Genomic DNA, 17,151 nt, shown 5'->3' with positions numbered 1-17,151 from the left:
CGCAACCAAGGTACCTGCCCTTGCCTGGAATCGAACCTGGGACCCTTCAGTCCACAGGCCGACGCTCTATCCACTGAGCCAAACCGGTTTCGGCAATAACTTTTCTTGATTCAAAGCTTAGCCTGGCTTCACCCATTATTTCAGTTAAACCTGAAAAGGGGTGACCATTGAGTTATCAGCTGTTAACGTGTGTATACATTGTTTTGGGACACCCCGTATTTCTAAATGTTTTTATTGGTGTAAAGAAAGCCTCGGACATGTGTGTGCCAGGATTCATCTTAGGTACTCTGTGGTCGAGTGTGTGGAGGAAGGGAAATCGTTAGCTTTTTCTACATTATCCTTTGTACGTCTCCATGTTGTGACGGTGGTTTGGGGGGCACGTGACACTTGTATTGAAGGAGGAATTGTCCTACAGAATTTCCCAGTGTGCAGTAAAAATGGCTGTTGGGAAAAGAAACACATGGGACTTTGAGGGAGGAGATGACTTTATGAAACCCCAAATCATCCACGTGAGTTTTCCTTGACATTTTATTTCCCCTTTCTTTTTTAATAGAAAGAAACCAAAGGAATAATCTCATTAAAAGTAATTCCCAACCAGCAAAACCGTCTTCCTGCATTACAGGTGGGTTTGCTCTATTGTGATGATGACAGAATTCAGGCCCAGTGTTGAGATGTGATTGAAATGATATGATTGTATTAAAAATATAAAAAAATATATATATATATATATTTTATGGACTTCAGAGAGAAAGTGAGAGGGAGAGAGAGAGAAACATCAGTGATGAGAATCATTCATCAGCTGCCTCCTGCACGCCCCCTACTGGGGATGGAGCCCACAACCCTGGCCATGTGCCCTGACTGGGAATCGAACCATGACCTTCTGGTTCATAGGGTGACGCTCAACCACTGAGCCACGCCAGCCGGGCATAACTTTGAAGTTCTATGTATCTTACAGATGTAGCTGCCTGGTGCTCTCTGAACTAAACTAACATCCACTGGCAGGGCTGGTACTTTGCTGCCTGTTTGCAATGAATGCGAAAGGAAGGGGTAACCTCCTTACTCCACAATCCCAAGAAGAAAATGGGTGAAGAGAATGAAGAACTCATTCCTAGGAGGGAAAATACACATGGCAGTAAACATATGAAAACATATCCAATCCTACCATCGAAGAGAGAAATAGCTCGGACGGGGCCTTAGCAGATGAATGTGGGAGGAGTTTGGTTTGTTTTGTTTGTTTTTTTAAAAACAACTCTGAGGTTTCTACTACAGATTATTGTAATAACAAGTTCAGGGGCTTTAACAGACATATCAGTGTTCATAGTTTCATTTTCTTGTGTCATGTTTGGTAAATTGTGTTTTTCCAGTGATTTGTCAAATGTGTTGGTGTGAAATTGTTCATAAAATTGTATAACCTTTTAAACATCTCAGGGATCTCTATTGATCTCTACTGGGAAATTGTATCTTCTCTATTTTCTTTTTTTTATATATATTTTTTATTGATTTCAGAGAGGAAAGGAGAGGAAGAGAGAGAGATAAAAACATCAATGATGAGAGAATCATTGATCTGCTGCCTCCTGCATGCCCCACACGGGGGATCGAGCCCACAACCCGGGCATGCTCCCTGACCTGGAATCGAACCTGGGACTTTTCAGTTCGCAGGCCGACACTCTATCGACTGAGCCAAACCAGCCAGGGCTCTTCTCTCTTTCCTTTCCTTTTATTTATTTATTTATTTATTTATTTATTTTAATTTTATTTATTTTGTTTTCATCTTTATTTTTTTTAATTTTTATTTTTTTAAAATTTAATAAATCTTTATTGTTCATATTATTACAATAGTTTCTCCTTTTTCCCCCCATAGCTCCCCTCCACCCAGTTCCCACCCCACCCTCTGCCCTTACCTCCCCGCCACTGTCCTCATCCATAGGTGTACAATTTTTGTCTAGCCTCTTCCTGCATCCCCCACACCCGTTTCCCCCTGAGAATTATCAGTCCACTCCCTTTCTATGCCCCTGATTCTATTATATTCACCAGTTTATTCTGTTCCTCAGATTTTTAATTCACTTGATTTTGGGGTTCACTTGTTGGTAGATATGTATTTGTTGTTCATAATTTTTATCTTTCTTCTTCTTTTTCCTCTTTTTAAAGAATACCTTTCAGCATTTCATATAATGCTGGTTTGGTGGTGATGAACTCCTTTAGCTTTTTCTTGTCTGTGAAGCTCTTTATCTGACCTTCCATTCTGAATGATAGCTTTGCTGGGTAGAGTAATCTTGGTTGTAGGTTCTCTTCTCTCTTTTTTTAATTGGCCTTGCTAGGTTCTTAATTTCGTGAATCTTTAAAGAACCACTTTTGCCTTTGTTGATCTTCTCAACTCTAGTGTCTGTTTGATTTGTTTCTGCTCTTTATTATTTTTCTTCTTTATTTGGCTTAGATATGCACCCCTAATCTTCCTCCCCGAGGTAACCCGTATTAAATTCTGGAGTCGTTTCTTCCAGTCTTTTTTTCTATGTATAAATACATAATTTTTTAAAAATATCAAGTGTGCTAGGTATTGTTTTTGTTGACTGATGTTCTCATTTAATGTTATATCAGCAGCCTTTTTCAAGGGCTTTAAATATTCTTCTACAAATTGATGTTTATAGGTATGTGGTCATACATTCAGTAGATGGCCATAACTTAACTAAATCCCCCATTCTTGGAAAATGAGGTTGTTTTCAAAAATTCATCCTTATAAATAATTTTGTGGCCCTAGCTGGTTTGGCTCAGTGGTTGGAGAATCGGCCCGAAGACTCAAGGGTCCCAGGTTCGATTCCGGTCAAGGGCATGTATCTTGTTGCAGGCTCAATCCCTGGCCCCCCATCAGGAATCGTGTGGGCGGCAACCAGTCGATGTGTTTCTCTCTCATCGATGCTTCTCTCTGTCTTTCCCTCTCTCTTCCACTCCCCCTAAAAATCAATGGAAAAATATCCTCAGGTGGATTAACAAAAAAGACATAAAAGGAAAAGGAAAAGGAAAAGAAAATAATTCTGTGGTGAAGATATTATCTATACTTTGTAACTGACAACGTCTGCATAGAAGTGGATTGTGGGGTCAAGGGGGCATCAACTCAAACCAATAACCACAAACATGTCGACTCAAAAAGGCAGTTCATACCTTCTTGTTGGAGGGCTCAGGTCTGACCTCTCCACAAACACCACAGTAATCAGTTCCAGTCGCTTCAGCTCCCCGTCTATTTTTTTAAATATATTTTTATTAATTTCAGAGAAGAGGGAGAGGGAGAGAGAGAAATAGAAACATCAATGATGAGAGAGAATCATTGATCGGCTGCCTCCTGCAAGTCCCCTACTGGGGATCGAGCCCGAAACCCAGGCATGTGCCCTTGACTGGAATCGAACCCGGGACCCTTCAGTCCACAGGCTGACGCTCTATCCACTGAGCCAAACCAGCCAGGGCCTGACCCTACTTATTTACAGCAGAACTTTCTATTATGTGTGCTGATGCCGGCGTTTCTCCTGAAGCTGCCCCTTGCCTTCTCTTTCAGATGTTCATGAGAGCGCAGTTCGACTACGATCCCAAAAAGGACAATCTGATTCCTTGCAAGGAGGCGGGACTGAAGTTTGCCACTGGGGACATTATCCAGATCATCAACAAGGATGACAGTAACTGGTGGCAAGGGCGAGTGGAAGGCTCCTCCAAGGAGTCAGCAGGCCTGATCCCTTCTCCTGAGCTGCAGGAATGGTGAGCCGCTTTCCCACGGGTGGGACTGGCAGGTGGAATGGGCCCATACCTGTCACCAGTAGTGTTTTAGCTTCCCAAACCTGTCATCTTTCGTGTAGTTTCTCTTTCCCAACCAGGCCAATCGCCCAGCTTCCCTGGCATAATAGGTAAGGGCAGAGGTAACAATGAGTTGATAAGCTTACCTAGCAGGACTTTTTAAAAATATATATTTTTAAGTATATTTTTATTGATTTCAGAGAGGAAGGGAGAGATGAAAACATCACTGATGAGAGCGAAATCATCAATTGGCTGCCTCCTGCACGACCCCTACTGGGGATGGAGCCCGCAACCAAGGCATGTGCCCTGATGAGGAATCGAACCGTGACCTCCTGGTTCATAGGTTGACACTCAACCACTGAGCCACGCCGGCCGGGCTGGTAGGCCTTTAAAGGAGCCCCAAATAGCTCTTAATTCGTCCGAGGGCCTCTGTTTCCTCAAATGCTCTTCCTGTCCCTAACAAGGAAGTGGCAGCACCGGGACTGGAGCTTCCCTGGTCTCCTGCCTCCCAGGCTGGCGCCTTCCTGAGCAGATATCTTCTGAGCCCTGCAGAAAACAGTCACATTGTAAATACGCGTCCTTTATTTTTTAAAAATATTTTATGGATTTTTACAGAGAGGAAGGGAGAGGGATAGAGAGTTAGAAACATCGATGAGAGAGAAACATCCATCAGCTGCCTCCTGCACACCCCCCATGGGGATGTGCCCGCAACCAAGGCACATGCCCTTGACCGGAATCGAACCTGGGACCTTTGAGTCCGCAGGCCGACGCTCTATCCACTGAGCCAAACCAGTTAGGGCAATACACGTCCTTTATCTAAATTGCCAGTGCATAGAAAATGAGGCGAGAATCAGCATCTATGGTATATACTTAGCTGGTTGATCCAGCACTATTATTGCAAAAACCACGCTTCCCCCACTGCACTGCCTCAGCTTGGTCATAAATGAGCTCAGAGGTAGGGGCCGGGCCTCAGGCCCTTGCCAGCTGCCATCCAGACCAGTTCATGGATGGACAGCTTCCCAGGTCTTCCCAGGGCTCACCACCCCCTCACCTCTCGGGAGAGTTCCTTTTTTAAAATATGTTTTTATTGATTTCAAAGAGGAAGGGAGAGAGAGATAGAAACATCAATGATGAGAGAGAACCATTGATCGGCTGGTTCCTGCACGCCCCCCAACTGGGGATTGAGCCCACAACCCGGGCATGTGCCCTTGACGGGAATCGAACCGTGACCTCCTGGTTCATAGTTTGATGCTCAACCACTGAGCCACGCTGGCCGGGCCCTCTAGAGTATTCAAATGCCTGGCAATGGGAATGTGTTCAGAAGGGAGCGAACCCCCACCACGTCCTCCTGTGAACACAGCCTGACATTGTAGTTGGGCTCATTCCATCTCTCTCTGCGGAGCCCGCGGCTCCAGGCAGCCAACTCCCAGTGCGGTACCAATCTCTCCTCACTTCCTCCACGCTGCTCACCACAAACCCAGAGCCTTCTACACAGAAGAGAGAGGCTGGGAGAAGGAGAATGGGGGGCGAAGAGAGGGAAGAAAGGGGAGAGAGAGAGGAAAGAGAGAGATAGACAGAGAGGGTGAGGGTTGCTGGCAGAGACAGAGAGTGAGAGGCTTAGAAAGAGCAGGGATATGAGAACTTGAAGATGAAAGAGGGTAGGTTATGAGAGAGAGAGATGAGGAGTAAGGGGACAGGAGAGAGAGACACGTCCAGACACTAAGACACATTCAGAAAGGGGCATGCCCGGCCGGTGTGGCCCAGTAGTTGAGTATCAACCTATGACCCAGGAGGTCACGGTTCGATTCCCAGTCAGGGCACATGCCCAGGTTGCAGACTCGATCCCCAGTGTGGGGCGTGCAGGAGGCAGCCAATCAATGATTCTCTCTCATCATTGATCTTTCTATCTCTCTCTCCCTCTCCCTCCCTCTCTGAAATCAATAAAAATATTTTTTTAATTAAGAGAGAGGCTGAGAGAGAGAGAGAGAGAGGATGAGTGTTAGAGACTCACAGAGAATGAGCAGTTTGGCAGAGGGTATGAGAGAGAAGGAGAGGGTCAAGAATGACATGAAGGTTTTGGGCCAGTGCCAAGGAAAGGAAGGAGGCAGATCAGTCTGGAGGTTTTGCATAGACGGGGAGAGGGGTCACTGAGCTCTGTCACAACCCAGGTGAGCGAGCCTGGGGCTTTCCCACTGGCCTCCACTGATATCCTCGGTCATCTTTCCTACCAGGAGGGTGGCAAGTATGGCTCAGTCCGCTCCAAGTGAAGCCCCGAGCTGCAGTCCCTTTGGGAAGAAGAAGAAGTACAAAGACAAGTACCTGGCCAAGCACAGCGCAAGTGAGTGTCCTTGAACTTCCTGGGCTCCTCTCGGTGGTTCCTGGCAAAGGGCAGGGGGTGTGGTGCTCAGGGCAACATACGTGATGCTGAAAGCGTGCCATTTCTTCTGCTTTTTTTTTTTTAATCCTCACCTGAGGATTTTTTTTTTCATTGGTTTTCAGACAGAGTAGAAGGGAGAGAGGAGGCGGGGCAGGGAGAGAGAGAGAGACATTGATTGGTTGCCTCCTGAACAACCCGGGGCTGAGGATCGAACCCACAACTGAGGTATGTGCCCTTGATCAGGAATTGAACTCACGACCCTGCGATCCATGGGCCGGTGCTCTAACCACTTAGCTACACAGCCAGGGCATCTTCTGCTTTTCTTACTATTTCTTTTTTTTTTTAAATATATTTTTACTGATTTCAGAGAGAGAGGGAGAAAGAGAGAGAAACATCAATGATGAGAGAGAATCATTGATCGGCTGCCTCCTGCATGCCCCCCACTGGGGATCGAGCCTGCAACCCTGGGCATGTGCCCTGACCGGGAATCGAACCGTGACCTCCTGGTTCATAGGTCAGCGCTCAATCACTGAGTCACGCCGACCTGGCTCTTCTGCTTTTCTTTTATTACATTCATCTTCCCAAGCTCTCTGAGACAATGCCAGTATATACAGGGTGTCCCCCCAAAAAAACGTAGACACACTTTCACAGCTGATAGCTCAATGTTGAAAATGAAATGTATTTTAATAAAAACTGCCTTTATAGTTATTCAGAGTGTGTGTATACATTTGGGGGGACACCCCATATAAAGGAAGGCCAGTGGCCTTTTCATACTCACCCCTCAGGCAACCAACTGAACAGCCTTCCAGACCTTTCTCAGTGTGCCATTCCCATCAGCATTCCCAGCCAGAAGGGCTGAACACCCCCAGAGCATAGCTTATCTTCCTGAGATCTCATTCTGGCTTTGTTTTTTAACCTACCATGGTTGGGAATATAATATACTAAAATTATAATGGATTTTCAGGCAGATTGTAGATAATCCATACTAATTAAAGGGTAATATGCTAATTAGACCGGGAGACCTTCCAGACTTCCTTTCAGACAAAGCCATGGTGGCGGGGCTGAGGCAGAGGCGGTTAGGGGTGAGCAGGCCGGTGGCAGTGCGGGGGGAGTTGGGGGCGAGCAGGCCGTCGGGGGGGGCAGTTGGGGGCAAGCAGGCAGGCAGGGGGGGCAGTTGGGGGTGAGCAGGCCAGCAAGGAGGGCAGTTGGGTGCAAGCAGGCTGGCGGGGGGCAGTTTGGAGCAATCAGGCCGGCAGGTGGGGGCAGTTGGGGGCAAGCAGGCAGGCAGGGGGTCAGTTGAGGGCAATCAGGCTGGCATGTGGGGGCAGTGGGGGCGATCAGGCCAGCAGGGGGGGCAGTTGGGAGCGATCAGGCCAGCGGGGGGGGGGCAGTTGGGGGCAAGCAGGCAGGCAGGGGGGCAGTTGGAGGCGAGCAGGCCAGTATGGGGGGCAGTTTGAGGTGATCTGGCTGGCAGGTGGGGGCAGTTGAGGATGATCAGGTTGGCAGGGGGGCAGTTTGGGGTGATCAGGCCGGCAGGGGAGGGGCAGTTGGGGGCAAGCAGGCCGGCAGGGAGGGCAGTTTGGGGCAATCAGGCTGGCAGTTGGGGGCGAGCAGGCCGGCAGGGGCAGGGGGCAGGTGGGGGCAAGCAGGCCATCAGGCAGAGTGGTTAGGGCTGATCAGGCAGGCAGGCAGGTGAGTGGTTAGGAGCCAGCAGTACCAGATTGTGAGAAGGATGTCCGACTGCTGGTTTAGGCCCAATCCCATAGGGGTCCAAGATTGGAGAGGGTGCAGGCCGGGCTGAGGGACCCTCCACCCACCCACCCCCCCACCCCCGTGCACAAATTACATGCACCGGGCCACTAGTAAATGAATAATAATGTACCACTTTTTTATGTTTTTAAATGGTATAGCCACTTTATTTTTATTTATTTTAAATCCTCACCTGAAGATATTTTTCCATTGATTTTTAGAGAGAGTGGCAGAGAGAGGGAAAGGCAGAGAGAAATATCGATGTGAGAGAAACACATCGATTGGTTGCCTCCTGCATGCACCCCGACCAGGGCCCAGGCTGGGGAGGAGCCTGCAACCGAGGTATGTGCCCTTGACCAGAATCGAACCCGGAACCCTTCAGTCTGCAGGCCAATGCTCTATCCACTGAGCCAAACCGGCTAGGGCCAGCATGTCAAACTCAAAGGCTAACACGGGCCAAATAAACAAGGTTGAAGTTTATGTGGGCCACAAAAAAACAAAAGCTTCCATTTTCATAGAAATGTAGGTTTATTTTGAGAGAGACACACTGAATTCAAAGGGCTGAAATAAATGAGTCATCGTTAACATAAAATAATAGAACATTTTAATAAAAATTAATCTTTTTTTCTTGAACATTAACTTACCAGACACTGAATAACTGCACAAATTAATAAGCGTCACACAAATAAACCTATTTTTCTTGTTCTCCGAAAGTGAAATATTTCCTGTTTCGCACACCAAACAAGTCAGTCCAAGACTAAAGACGTGGCCATCGGCTGCTAAAATATTCGCTGCTACTATTAGTGGAGAGAAATGGTGCGCCTGCGCATAAGGCATGTAAGGGACATGAATGTAACACGATTATAGTCATCAGTCATTAGCGAATGTTGTAGTTCGTTATTCATAACGAGCTCAGCGTCCCGCCGGCCCAATCGGCCACCCCGGCCACCCCGAGTCCCGCCCCTCCCCCCCTCACGCCTCCTGGTCAATCGCGGGCATAGCGAAGGTACGGTCAATTTGCATATTTGTCTATTATTAGGTAGGATTACGTATAACAGGATATTGTAAAAATTAAGTTATGAAATTTTAATTAAAACGTTTCTTACACACCGTTATATTGGCTGGGCCGCACAAATATTCGTTGCTGGCCACACGTTTGACATGCTCGGGCTAGGGCAATGACATAGCACTTATTAAACGCCTCCATCCTGCTCTGGATAAAGACGGGCGCAGGAGAGTCACAGGCAGGGAAGTCGCCTGGCATGCTTTCTCCTGGGCTCGGGAAGTGAACTTTGCTTGGTTTCCTTTGTCTCTAGTTTTCGACCAGTTGGATGTCGTCTCCTACGAGGAAGTGGTTCGGCTCCCTGCGTTCAAAAGGAAGACCCTGGTGCTGATCGGTACCTTCTTGCCCCTCCTGTTGCTTTGCTCGTTAAGGACCTTTCTGTCCTTGTTTTCCTGCCTGTGGTATACAATCCTTCCACCAAAAAAGAAGACAGTGAGGAAAAGAAGAAAAGAATAGAAGGGAAGTCTCTTGGGTTCTCCATATAGGACAGATATAAAGACTTTTCTAAGTTCTTACCTTATCTGGGTTCACCTTACAAGTGAAACTAAACCTTACAAGTTTACCTGCCACTAATTCTTTTTTTTAAATGTGTTTTTATTGATTATTAGAGAGACAGGAAGAGAGAGGGCTAGAGAGAGAGAAACATGTGTGAGACATCGATCACCTGCCTCTTGCACCCCTCACAGTGGGGATCAAGCCCTCAACCCAGGCATGTGCCCTGAGCAGGAATCGAACCAGTGACCTCCTGGTTCATGGGTTGATGCTCAACCACTGAGCCACACTGGCTGGGCTGCAACTAATTCTATTAGATAGGGTTTGGGGCTGGCTAGACCTAACCTGGGTTTTGCTCTTTGTTCATCTGATTGACTGTAGGGTTGTTCCAGTCCTGAGCCTTTTGTTTGTTTGTTTGTTTATTAATCCTCACCCGAGGATATTTTTTCCATTGATTCTTTAAAAATATATATTTTTATTGATTTCAGAGAGGAAGGAAGAGGGAGAGAGAGATAGAAACATCAATGATGAGAGAGAATCATTGATTGGCTGCCTCCTGCATGCCCCCTACTGGGGATCGAGCCTGCAACCAAGGTATGTGCCCTTGGCCGGAATTGAACCTGGGACCCTTCAGTCCACAGGCCGATGCTCTATCCTCTGAGCCAAACTGGCTAGGGCTCCATTGATTTTTTAGAGAGAGTGGAAGCAGGGGACGAGTTGGAAGGGAGCGGGGAGAGAGAGCAACATCAATGTGAGAGAGACACATCCATCAATTGGCTGCCTCCCACACTCCAACTGGGGCCAAGAATTGAACCTGCAACCCAGGCACGTGCCCTTGACTGGGAATCGAACCCACCGCCCTTTGGTCCAAGGGCTGACACTCTAATCACTGAGCCAAACCAGCCAGGGCAGTCCTGTGCTTTTTAAAAAGTATATGTGTTAGAGTGCTTCATTAGTAACATAAGCTCTTTAGTCATCCACGTGAGCTGTGGCCTTGAAATGAGTCCTTGCTCCAAACCCAGGTATGTGGGCCTTGGCTCTGGTGGGTGGCTCACCTCCCCGTCTTCAGAATTAAATATTAATTGGTTAGAAGATCTGTATTAGGTTTTGGTGAAATTTCCAGTGAAGACACCTGCTTAAATTCAACACTATTCATTTGGGACAGCTCAGTAAAGCTATCCTTAGAAAATAGAAATTCCCATATGTTAGCTGGCTCCTCTGTGGAAGTAACAGTTATGCTCTGAGTCCTGACCCTCAGCCCTTAGAAAGAGCCTCCTTCCCCAACTGGGACCCAAGGGCCTGGAGCCCCAAATCCCCCTGCACCTAAAGCAGAGATGGGGAACCTTTTTTTCTGCAAAGGGCCATTTGGATATTTATAACATCACTAGAGGCCCGGTGCATGATATTCGTGCACTTGTGGGGGCGGGGAGTCTCTCAGCCCAGCCTGCACCCTCTTGCAGTCTGGGACCCCTTGGGACCCCTTCTGGCTGAGCGGCACTCCCCCTGTGGGAGCGCACTGACCACCAGGGGGCAGCTCCTGCGTTGAGCGTCTGCCCCCTGGTGGTCAGTGCGCATCATAGCGACCAGTCATTCCGCTGTTTGGTCAATTTGCATATTAGGGTTTTCTTATATAGGATTTGCAGTCCATACAAAATTATCTACTTAAAAATGAGCCTGCTATATTTGGTCAAACATGTAATTAACACACCCCTAATGCTTTGGCAGGGCCAGACCAAATGATTTCAAGGGGCGTTATTCGGCCCGAGGCTTGGACATTCCCACCCCTGTGCTAAAGGAACCCCAGCTCAGAGGCTGTGCCAACTTCCTTTCACCGGTTGGCGATTGCAGCAGGCCCTGGGAGAGGAAAACCATGTGCTATTCCTACTACCATCCCCTCCTTTCTCTCTGGGGAAAGAAATGGAAGGCTTCATGAAAATCAGCAACGTGGATTCTCTCTCCTCTTCCGCAGGAGCCAGTGGGGTAGGTCGCAGCCATATTAAGAACGCCCTGCTCAGCCAGGACCCGGAGAAGTTTGAGTACCCAGCCCCGTGTAAGTAGCTCTGGGGGCCTTGGAGGGCAAGTGAGAGCACTCTCCATCCGAGATACCGTGATGGTCCTTTTTTGGGGGATTTTATTTGAAATGTTTCATTATGAAAACAAAACACCATTTAGACAAGATACAGATTTGTACCCGTAATCGCTCCAACTAACAATGTAACTGTTTTCTTTTTAGGAAAAAAAAAAATGTTTTCGTTGCTTTCAGAGAGAGGAAGGGAAAGGGGAGAGAGAGATAGAAACATTAATGATGAGAGCGAATCATGGATCGGCCGCCTCCTGCACGCCCCACACTGGGGATCGAGCCTGCAACCCGGGCATGTGCCCCGACTGAGAATCGAACCGTGACCTCCTGGTTCCTAGGTTGATGCTCAACCACTGAGCCACACTGGCCGGGCTGATAGGAATTTTTTTTATATATATTTTTTACAGAGAGGAAAGGAGAGGGATAGAGAGCCAGAAACATCGATGAGAGAGAAACATCGATCAGCTGCCTCTTGCACACCTCCCTACTGGGGATGTGCCCGCAACCAAGATACATGCCCTTGACCGGAATCGAACCTGGGACCTTTCAGTCCGCAGGCCGATGCTCTATCCACTGAGCCAAACCGGTGAGGGCTGATAGGAATTCTTTTATGTTGGGCTTTGCCTCCTGAAGGTTAAACGTGTTCTGGGTGGATGGGGGATTTCCTGATCTGCATCATCTCCTATGGTCAGCCCTTAAGGATCCCGTGGGAGAAAACCCCCTACTAAGCTCTCTGCGCCACAGGCAGCGAGGGTTTCGTGGTCCATGGCAAGGACCCCGAGTTTGTCAAGGGCTGGGGCTTCTTGTGCGCAGATACAACACGGCTGCCCAAGAAGAATGAGGAGGACGGGAAGGAGTACCACTTCATCTCCACGGAGGAGATGACCAGGAGCATCTCTGCCAACGAGTTCTTGGAGTTCGGTAGCTACCAGGGCAACATGTTCGGTACCAAGTTTGACACAGTGCACCGGATCCACGAGCAGAACAAGATCGCCATCCTGGACATCGAGCCGCAGGTGGGTCGGCGCCGAAAGGCGGGCGCTGGGGATGGGGACGCTGAAGAGCAACGCTTGGTGGGCATGTTTGGGGAGCTCAGATTTGCTTCATATCCTCTCTGCGGGGTCGTCTGGAAGAACAGTAGGAGAGGAAGTGATAGAAATAGGACTGGGCGTGGTGATGCCCAGAGATGCTTACTGGAAGGAATGCATCGGGACAGCTGACTACGTTTTTAAATCTTTTCTTCCTTCCCCTTCCTCTTTTCCAGACTCTCAAGATTGTCCGGACAGCAGAACTGTCACCTTTCATTGTGTTTATCGCACCCACTGACCAGGGCACTCAGGTGGGAAGGAGGGGGTAGTACAGGGTGGGGAGGGGTTAACTCTCTCTTTTTTTTTTATTTTTTAAAAATATATATTTTATTGATTTCTTTACAGAGAGGAAGGGAGAGGGATAGAGAGTTAGAAACATAGATGAGAGAAACATCGACCAGCTGCCTCCTGCACAGCCCCCAACTGGGGATGTGCCCGCAACCAAGGTACATACCCTTGACTGGAATCGAACCTGGGACCCTTGAGTCCGCAGGCCAAGGTTCTATCCACTGAGCCAAACCAGTCAGGGCAACTCTCTCTTTTTTAAAAAAATATATCTTTATATCATAGAGGAAGGGAGAGGGAAAGGGACATAGAAACATTAATGATGAGAGACAATAATTGATCGGCTGCCTCCCGAACACCCTCTTCCCGGGCATGTGCCCTGACAGGAATCAAACCGTGATCTCCTGGTTCATAGGTCGACGCTCAGGCACTGAGCCACATCAGCCAGGCTATTTGAGTTGTTTTAAGCCTTGGACTATTGTAAATAATATGGCACCAATGGCTCTGTACATATGGCATTGCATGTGTGTGCAAATGTATCTGTAGGGAAAAATCCAGACTTGATTGCTGGGTTCAAGTATGCATGCTATGGGAAGTGGGAATTCAAGAGATGATTTATCTGGGAGAGTGCTTGCTTCCCTGTGCCAGGATCATGTTTTCCAAACTTTCATTTTTGGCCAGCCTAATAGAGGGAAAAATGGCATCTTGTATTTTTATCTTGTACTGTAAGCAATTATCATGTCAGACTCTTGAGGGCCATTTGTATTGCCTTTTATATATACACTGAGTGGCCAGATTATTATGATCTCTGAATGCATAATAATCTGGCCACTCAGTGTGTGTGTGTGTGTGTGTGTGTGTATATATATATATATATATATATATATATATATATATATATATGAGGCCCGGTGCATGAATTTGTGCATGGGTGGTGTCCGACCAGCCTGGCCAGGGGAGGGGACATGGGCAGTTGGCCGGCCTGCCTGCTGGTTGAACTCCTGGTCAAGGGGACAATTTGCTTATTAGCCTTTTATTATATAGGATATACACTGAGTGGCCAGATTATTATGCATTCAGAGGTCACAATAATCTGGCTACTCAGTGTATATGTATGTTTTCATTTCAGAGAGGTAGAGAGAGGGAGGGAGATTGAAATATCAATGAGGAGAGAGAGTCATTGATTGGCTGCCTCCTGCATGACCCCCCACTGGGGATTGAGCCCGAATCGCGGGCATGTGCCCTTAATTGGAATTGAACCCGGGACCTTTCAGTCTGCAGGCTGACACTCTATCCACGGAGCCAAACCAGCTAGGGCCATGTGTATTGTCTTTTTAAAAATATGTTTTTATTGACTTCAGAGAGAGGGAGAGGGAAAGATAGAAACATTAATGATGAGAATCATCAATCTGCCACCTCCTGCATGCCTTCTACTGGGGATCAAGCCCACAACCGGGGCATGTGCCCTGATGGGGGAATGGAACCGTGACCTACTGGTTCCTAGGTTGATGCTCAACCACTGAGCCATGCCAGCCCGGCTATATTGTCTTTTCTGTTAATACCTGGTCATGCCCTTAGCTTATTGTTCTGTTGGGTTATCAGCCTTTCTCTTTGTGATTCTAGGAACTCTGTATTAGGGTAATTAGCCCTTCGTGATATTAGTTGCAATTTTTTTCCCCCCAATTTGGCATGTCTCTTGTTTATCACTACAGAACCATTTTTACTTTTACGAAGTTAAATTATCAGTCTTCATGGCCACTTGGTTTTGGGGCCTAGAAAGAGGCCCAGGGTTCTAAGTTGCAGTTACCCTTGTCCTGGGATTGCAGCTCTGGTGGTTGCTGAAATGGCTGTCCATGTTCAAGGGCAAGAGCTGGGAGATAGCTATTGGTCTTCCAGAGAGCTCTGATTAGCTTGAGGGTTAGTTTGAGATCCTCTGAGAATTGTTCATAATTGATTGCCTCTCAGTTCCCTTCCAACATTCTCAGTCTTCAGGGTTTGTCTCTTCTAAGCAGGTGACTGGAAGCCAGGCAATGGTCACAACAGTCAACACCCGTTTTAAAGCTGTCACTAAGCCCCACCAGCGTGGCTTAGTGGTTGAGCGTCGACCAATGAACCAGGAGGTCACTGGTTCGAGTCCCGGTCAGGGCACATGCCCGGGTGTGCAGGAGGCAGTCAGTGATTCTCATCGTTGATGTTCCTCTCTCCCCCCTTCTCCCTTCTTCTCTGAAATAAAAAACATGGGCTACTTCTCTCTCCTTTGCAGACGGAAGCCCTGCAGCAGCTGCAGAAGGACTCGGAGGCCATCCGCAGCCAGTACGCTCACTACTTTGACCTCTCACTGGTCAATAATGGCGTGGATGAAATCCTTAAGAAACTACAAGAAGCCTTCGAGCAAGCGTGCAGATCTCCACAGTGGGTGCCCGTCTCCTGGGTTTACTAAGCTTGCAGAAATGGGGCTACCGTATACTCTACTCAGTATTTGGAACTCCACTCCCCTTGCTTTAAGACAAACAGGGTCGCTCCAGCTAGTTTTGTGTCCGCTTCCAGCTCTATGCAACTATCCTAATTAGGCCAGTGGGTGGCAGTCTTATTCAAACTCCTCAAGGGCTCGGCTCTGGTTTTCCTGCTGCATGGGGCCCCATTGATTTCAAAAGAATCTCTGGAAATTGGGGCAGAAGCACGACCCACATGCAAACGCTCATCAAAGACGGTGCTCACAGCGAGGAAAAGCCTGGATCCTGTCCCTCTAAAACCTGCGCTCCTTCACCTTTAATCACGTCTTTACGATGAAGCAAGCCTTTTTTTTACTGCCTTTCTAAAACGCCAAAATGCAACAGCTGTGCAATAGGATGTCTGCTCTAGGATAACCCTCAAAAGCAATAAAGAGATTCCTGTTAAAATGCCAATGACCTTGTAACTCTCTGGGTTTCTACCTGTACAAGCCTCTGACTGGAGAGAAATGCCACCTGCTTTTTAGGCTCCTGGAGCAGTGGTTCTCAACCTTCCTAATGCCGCGACCCTTTAATACAGTTCCTCATGTTGTGGTGACCCCCAACCATAAAATTATTTTCGTTGCTACTTCATAACTGTCATTTTGCTACTGTTATGAATCGTAATGTAAATATCTGTTTTCCGATGGTCTTAGGCAACCCTGCTAGCGGTTCTCAACACACAGGTCACGCCCCACAGGTTGAGAGCCACTGCTGTAGAGCCTAAGACCATCGGAAATCAGATATTTACATTACGATTCATTAACAGCCAAATTAGTTATGAAGTAGCAACGAAAATAATTTTATGGTTGGGGGTCACCACAACATGAGGAACTGTATTCAAGGATCGTGTGGCATTAGGAAGGTTGAGAACCACTGTCCTGGAGGATGGCATTGCCACCAGATGCCTCCCTCAAGTGTTAAGCAATCTTTTTTAAAAATGTTTTTATTGATTTTGGAGAGAGGGAGATAGAAACAGCAATGATGAGCCCTAACCAGTTTGGCTTAGTGAATAGAGCATCAGCCCGTGGACTGAAGAAGGGTCCTGGATTCCATTCTGATCAAGGGAATGTACCTTGGTTGTGGGCTTAATCCCCAATAGGGGGTATGCAGGAGGCTGTTTCTCATGGATGTTTCTAACTATCCCTCTCCCTTCCTTCCTCTCTGTAAAAATCAGTAATATATATATTTTTTAAAAAGAAACATCAATGATGAGAATCATTGATCAGCTGCCTCCTGCACACCCCACACTGGGGATAGAGCCCTTAACCCAGGCATGTGCCCTGACCAGGAATCGAGCTTCCTGGTTCATAGGTCAACACTCAACCACTAAGCCACCTGAACAATCTTAAGGGTCAGAATTATCCTACCTCTTATTTGGGGGGTAGGGTGTGCATGTGCTGGGCAGGGCACAAACTGGTGCACTGAGGCAGGTATGTGTACATGGACACGTGCAACATATAAAAAGCACTTTGAGAGCATTGGTGTAAGATTGTCCAGTTTTGCTCCAAGGGGAGATAAAGCACATTTTTGCTTCTGCTTGCACTGGCCTGGGTTATATGTCTACTAAATCTTACCATTTTTCCCAAGTCACTCCTTTTCTCTTTCTCCTTATTCAAAGACATGGCTTTATTTTTAAAAAATATATTTGTACTGATTTCAGAAAGGGAAAGGGAGAAACATCAATGATGAGAATCATTGATTGCCTGCCTCCTGCACGCCCCCTACTGGGGATCAAGCTCGCAACCTGG

At 47.4% G+C, this 17,151-nt stretch overlaps 1 protein-coding gene across 1 annotated transcript in view; it reads left to right on the top strand.

Annotated features, from left to right (window-relative positions):
* MPP1 (MAGUK p55 scaffold protein 1) overlaps positions 1-15,817 on the top strand; it is a 40,575-nt gene extending 24,758 nt beyond the window's left edge. The window contains exons 5-12 of the mRNA XM_054713555.1: positions 554-622; positions 3,545-3,741; positions 6,009-6,115; positions 9,220-9,300; positions 11,428-11,508; positions 12,352-12,554; positions 12,803-12,877; positions 15,175-15,817. Coding sequence (XP_054569530.1) covers positions 554-622; positions 3,545-3,741; positions 6,009-6,115; positions 9,220-9,300; positions 11,428-11,508; positions 12,352-12,554; positions 12,803-12,877; positions 15,175-15,351 — 990 coding nt within the window. The 3' untranslated portion in view covers positions 15,352-15,817. The remainder of the gene's footprint in view (positions 1-553; positions 623-3,544; positions 3,742-6,008; positions 6,116-9,219; positions 9,301-11,427; positions 11,509-12,351; positions 12,555-12,802; positions 12,878-15,174) is intronic.
* The last annotated feature ends 1,334 nt before the right edge of the window (positions 15,818-17,151 follow it).

Source organism: Eptesicus fuscus, chromosome 1 (assembly GCF_027574615.1).
Source record: "Eptesicus fuscus isolate TK198812 chromosome 1, DD_ASM_mEF_20220401, whole genome shotgun sequence".
Lineage (NCBI taxonomy): Eukaryota > Metazoa > Chordata > Mammalia > Chiroptera > Vespertilionidae > Eptesicus > Eptesicus fuscus.
This window is presented reverse-complemented; position numbering and strand designations above follow the sequence as displayed.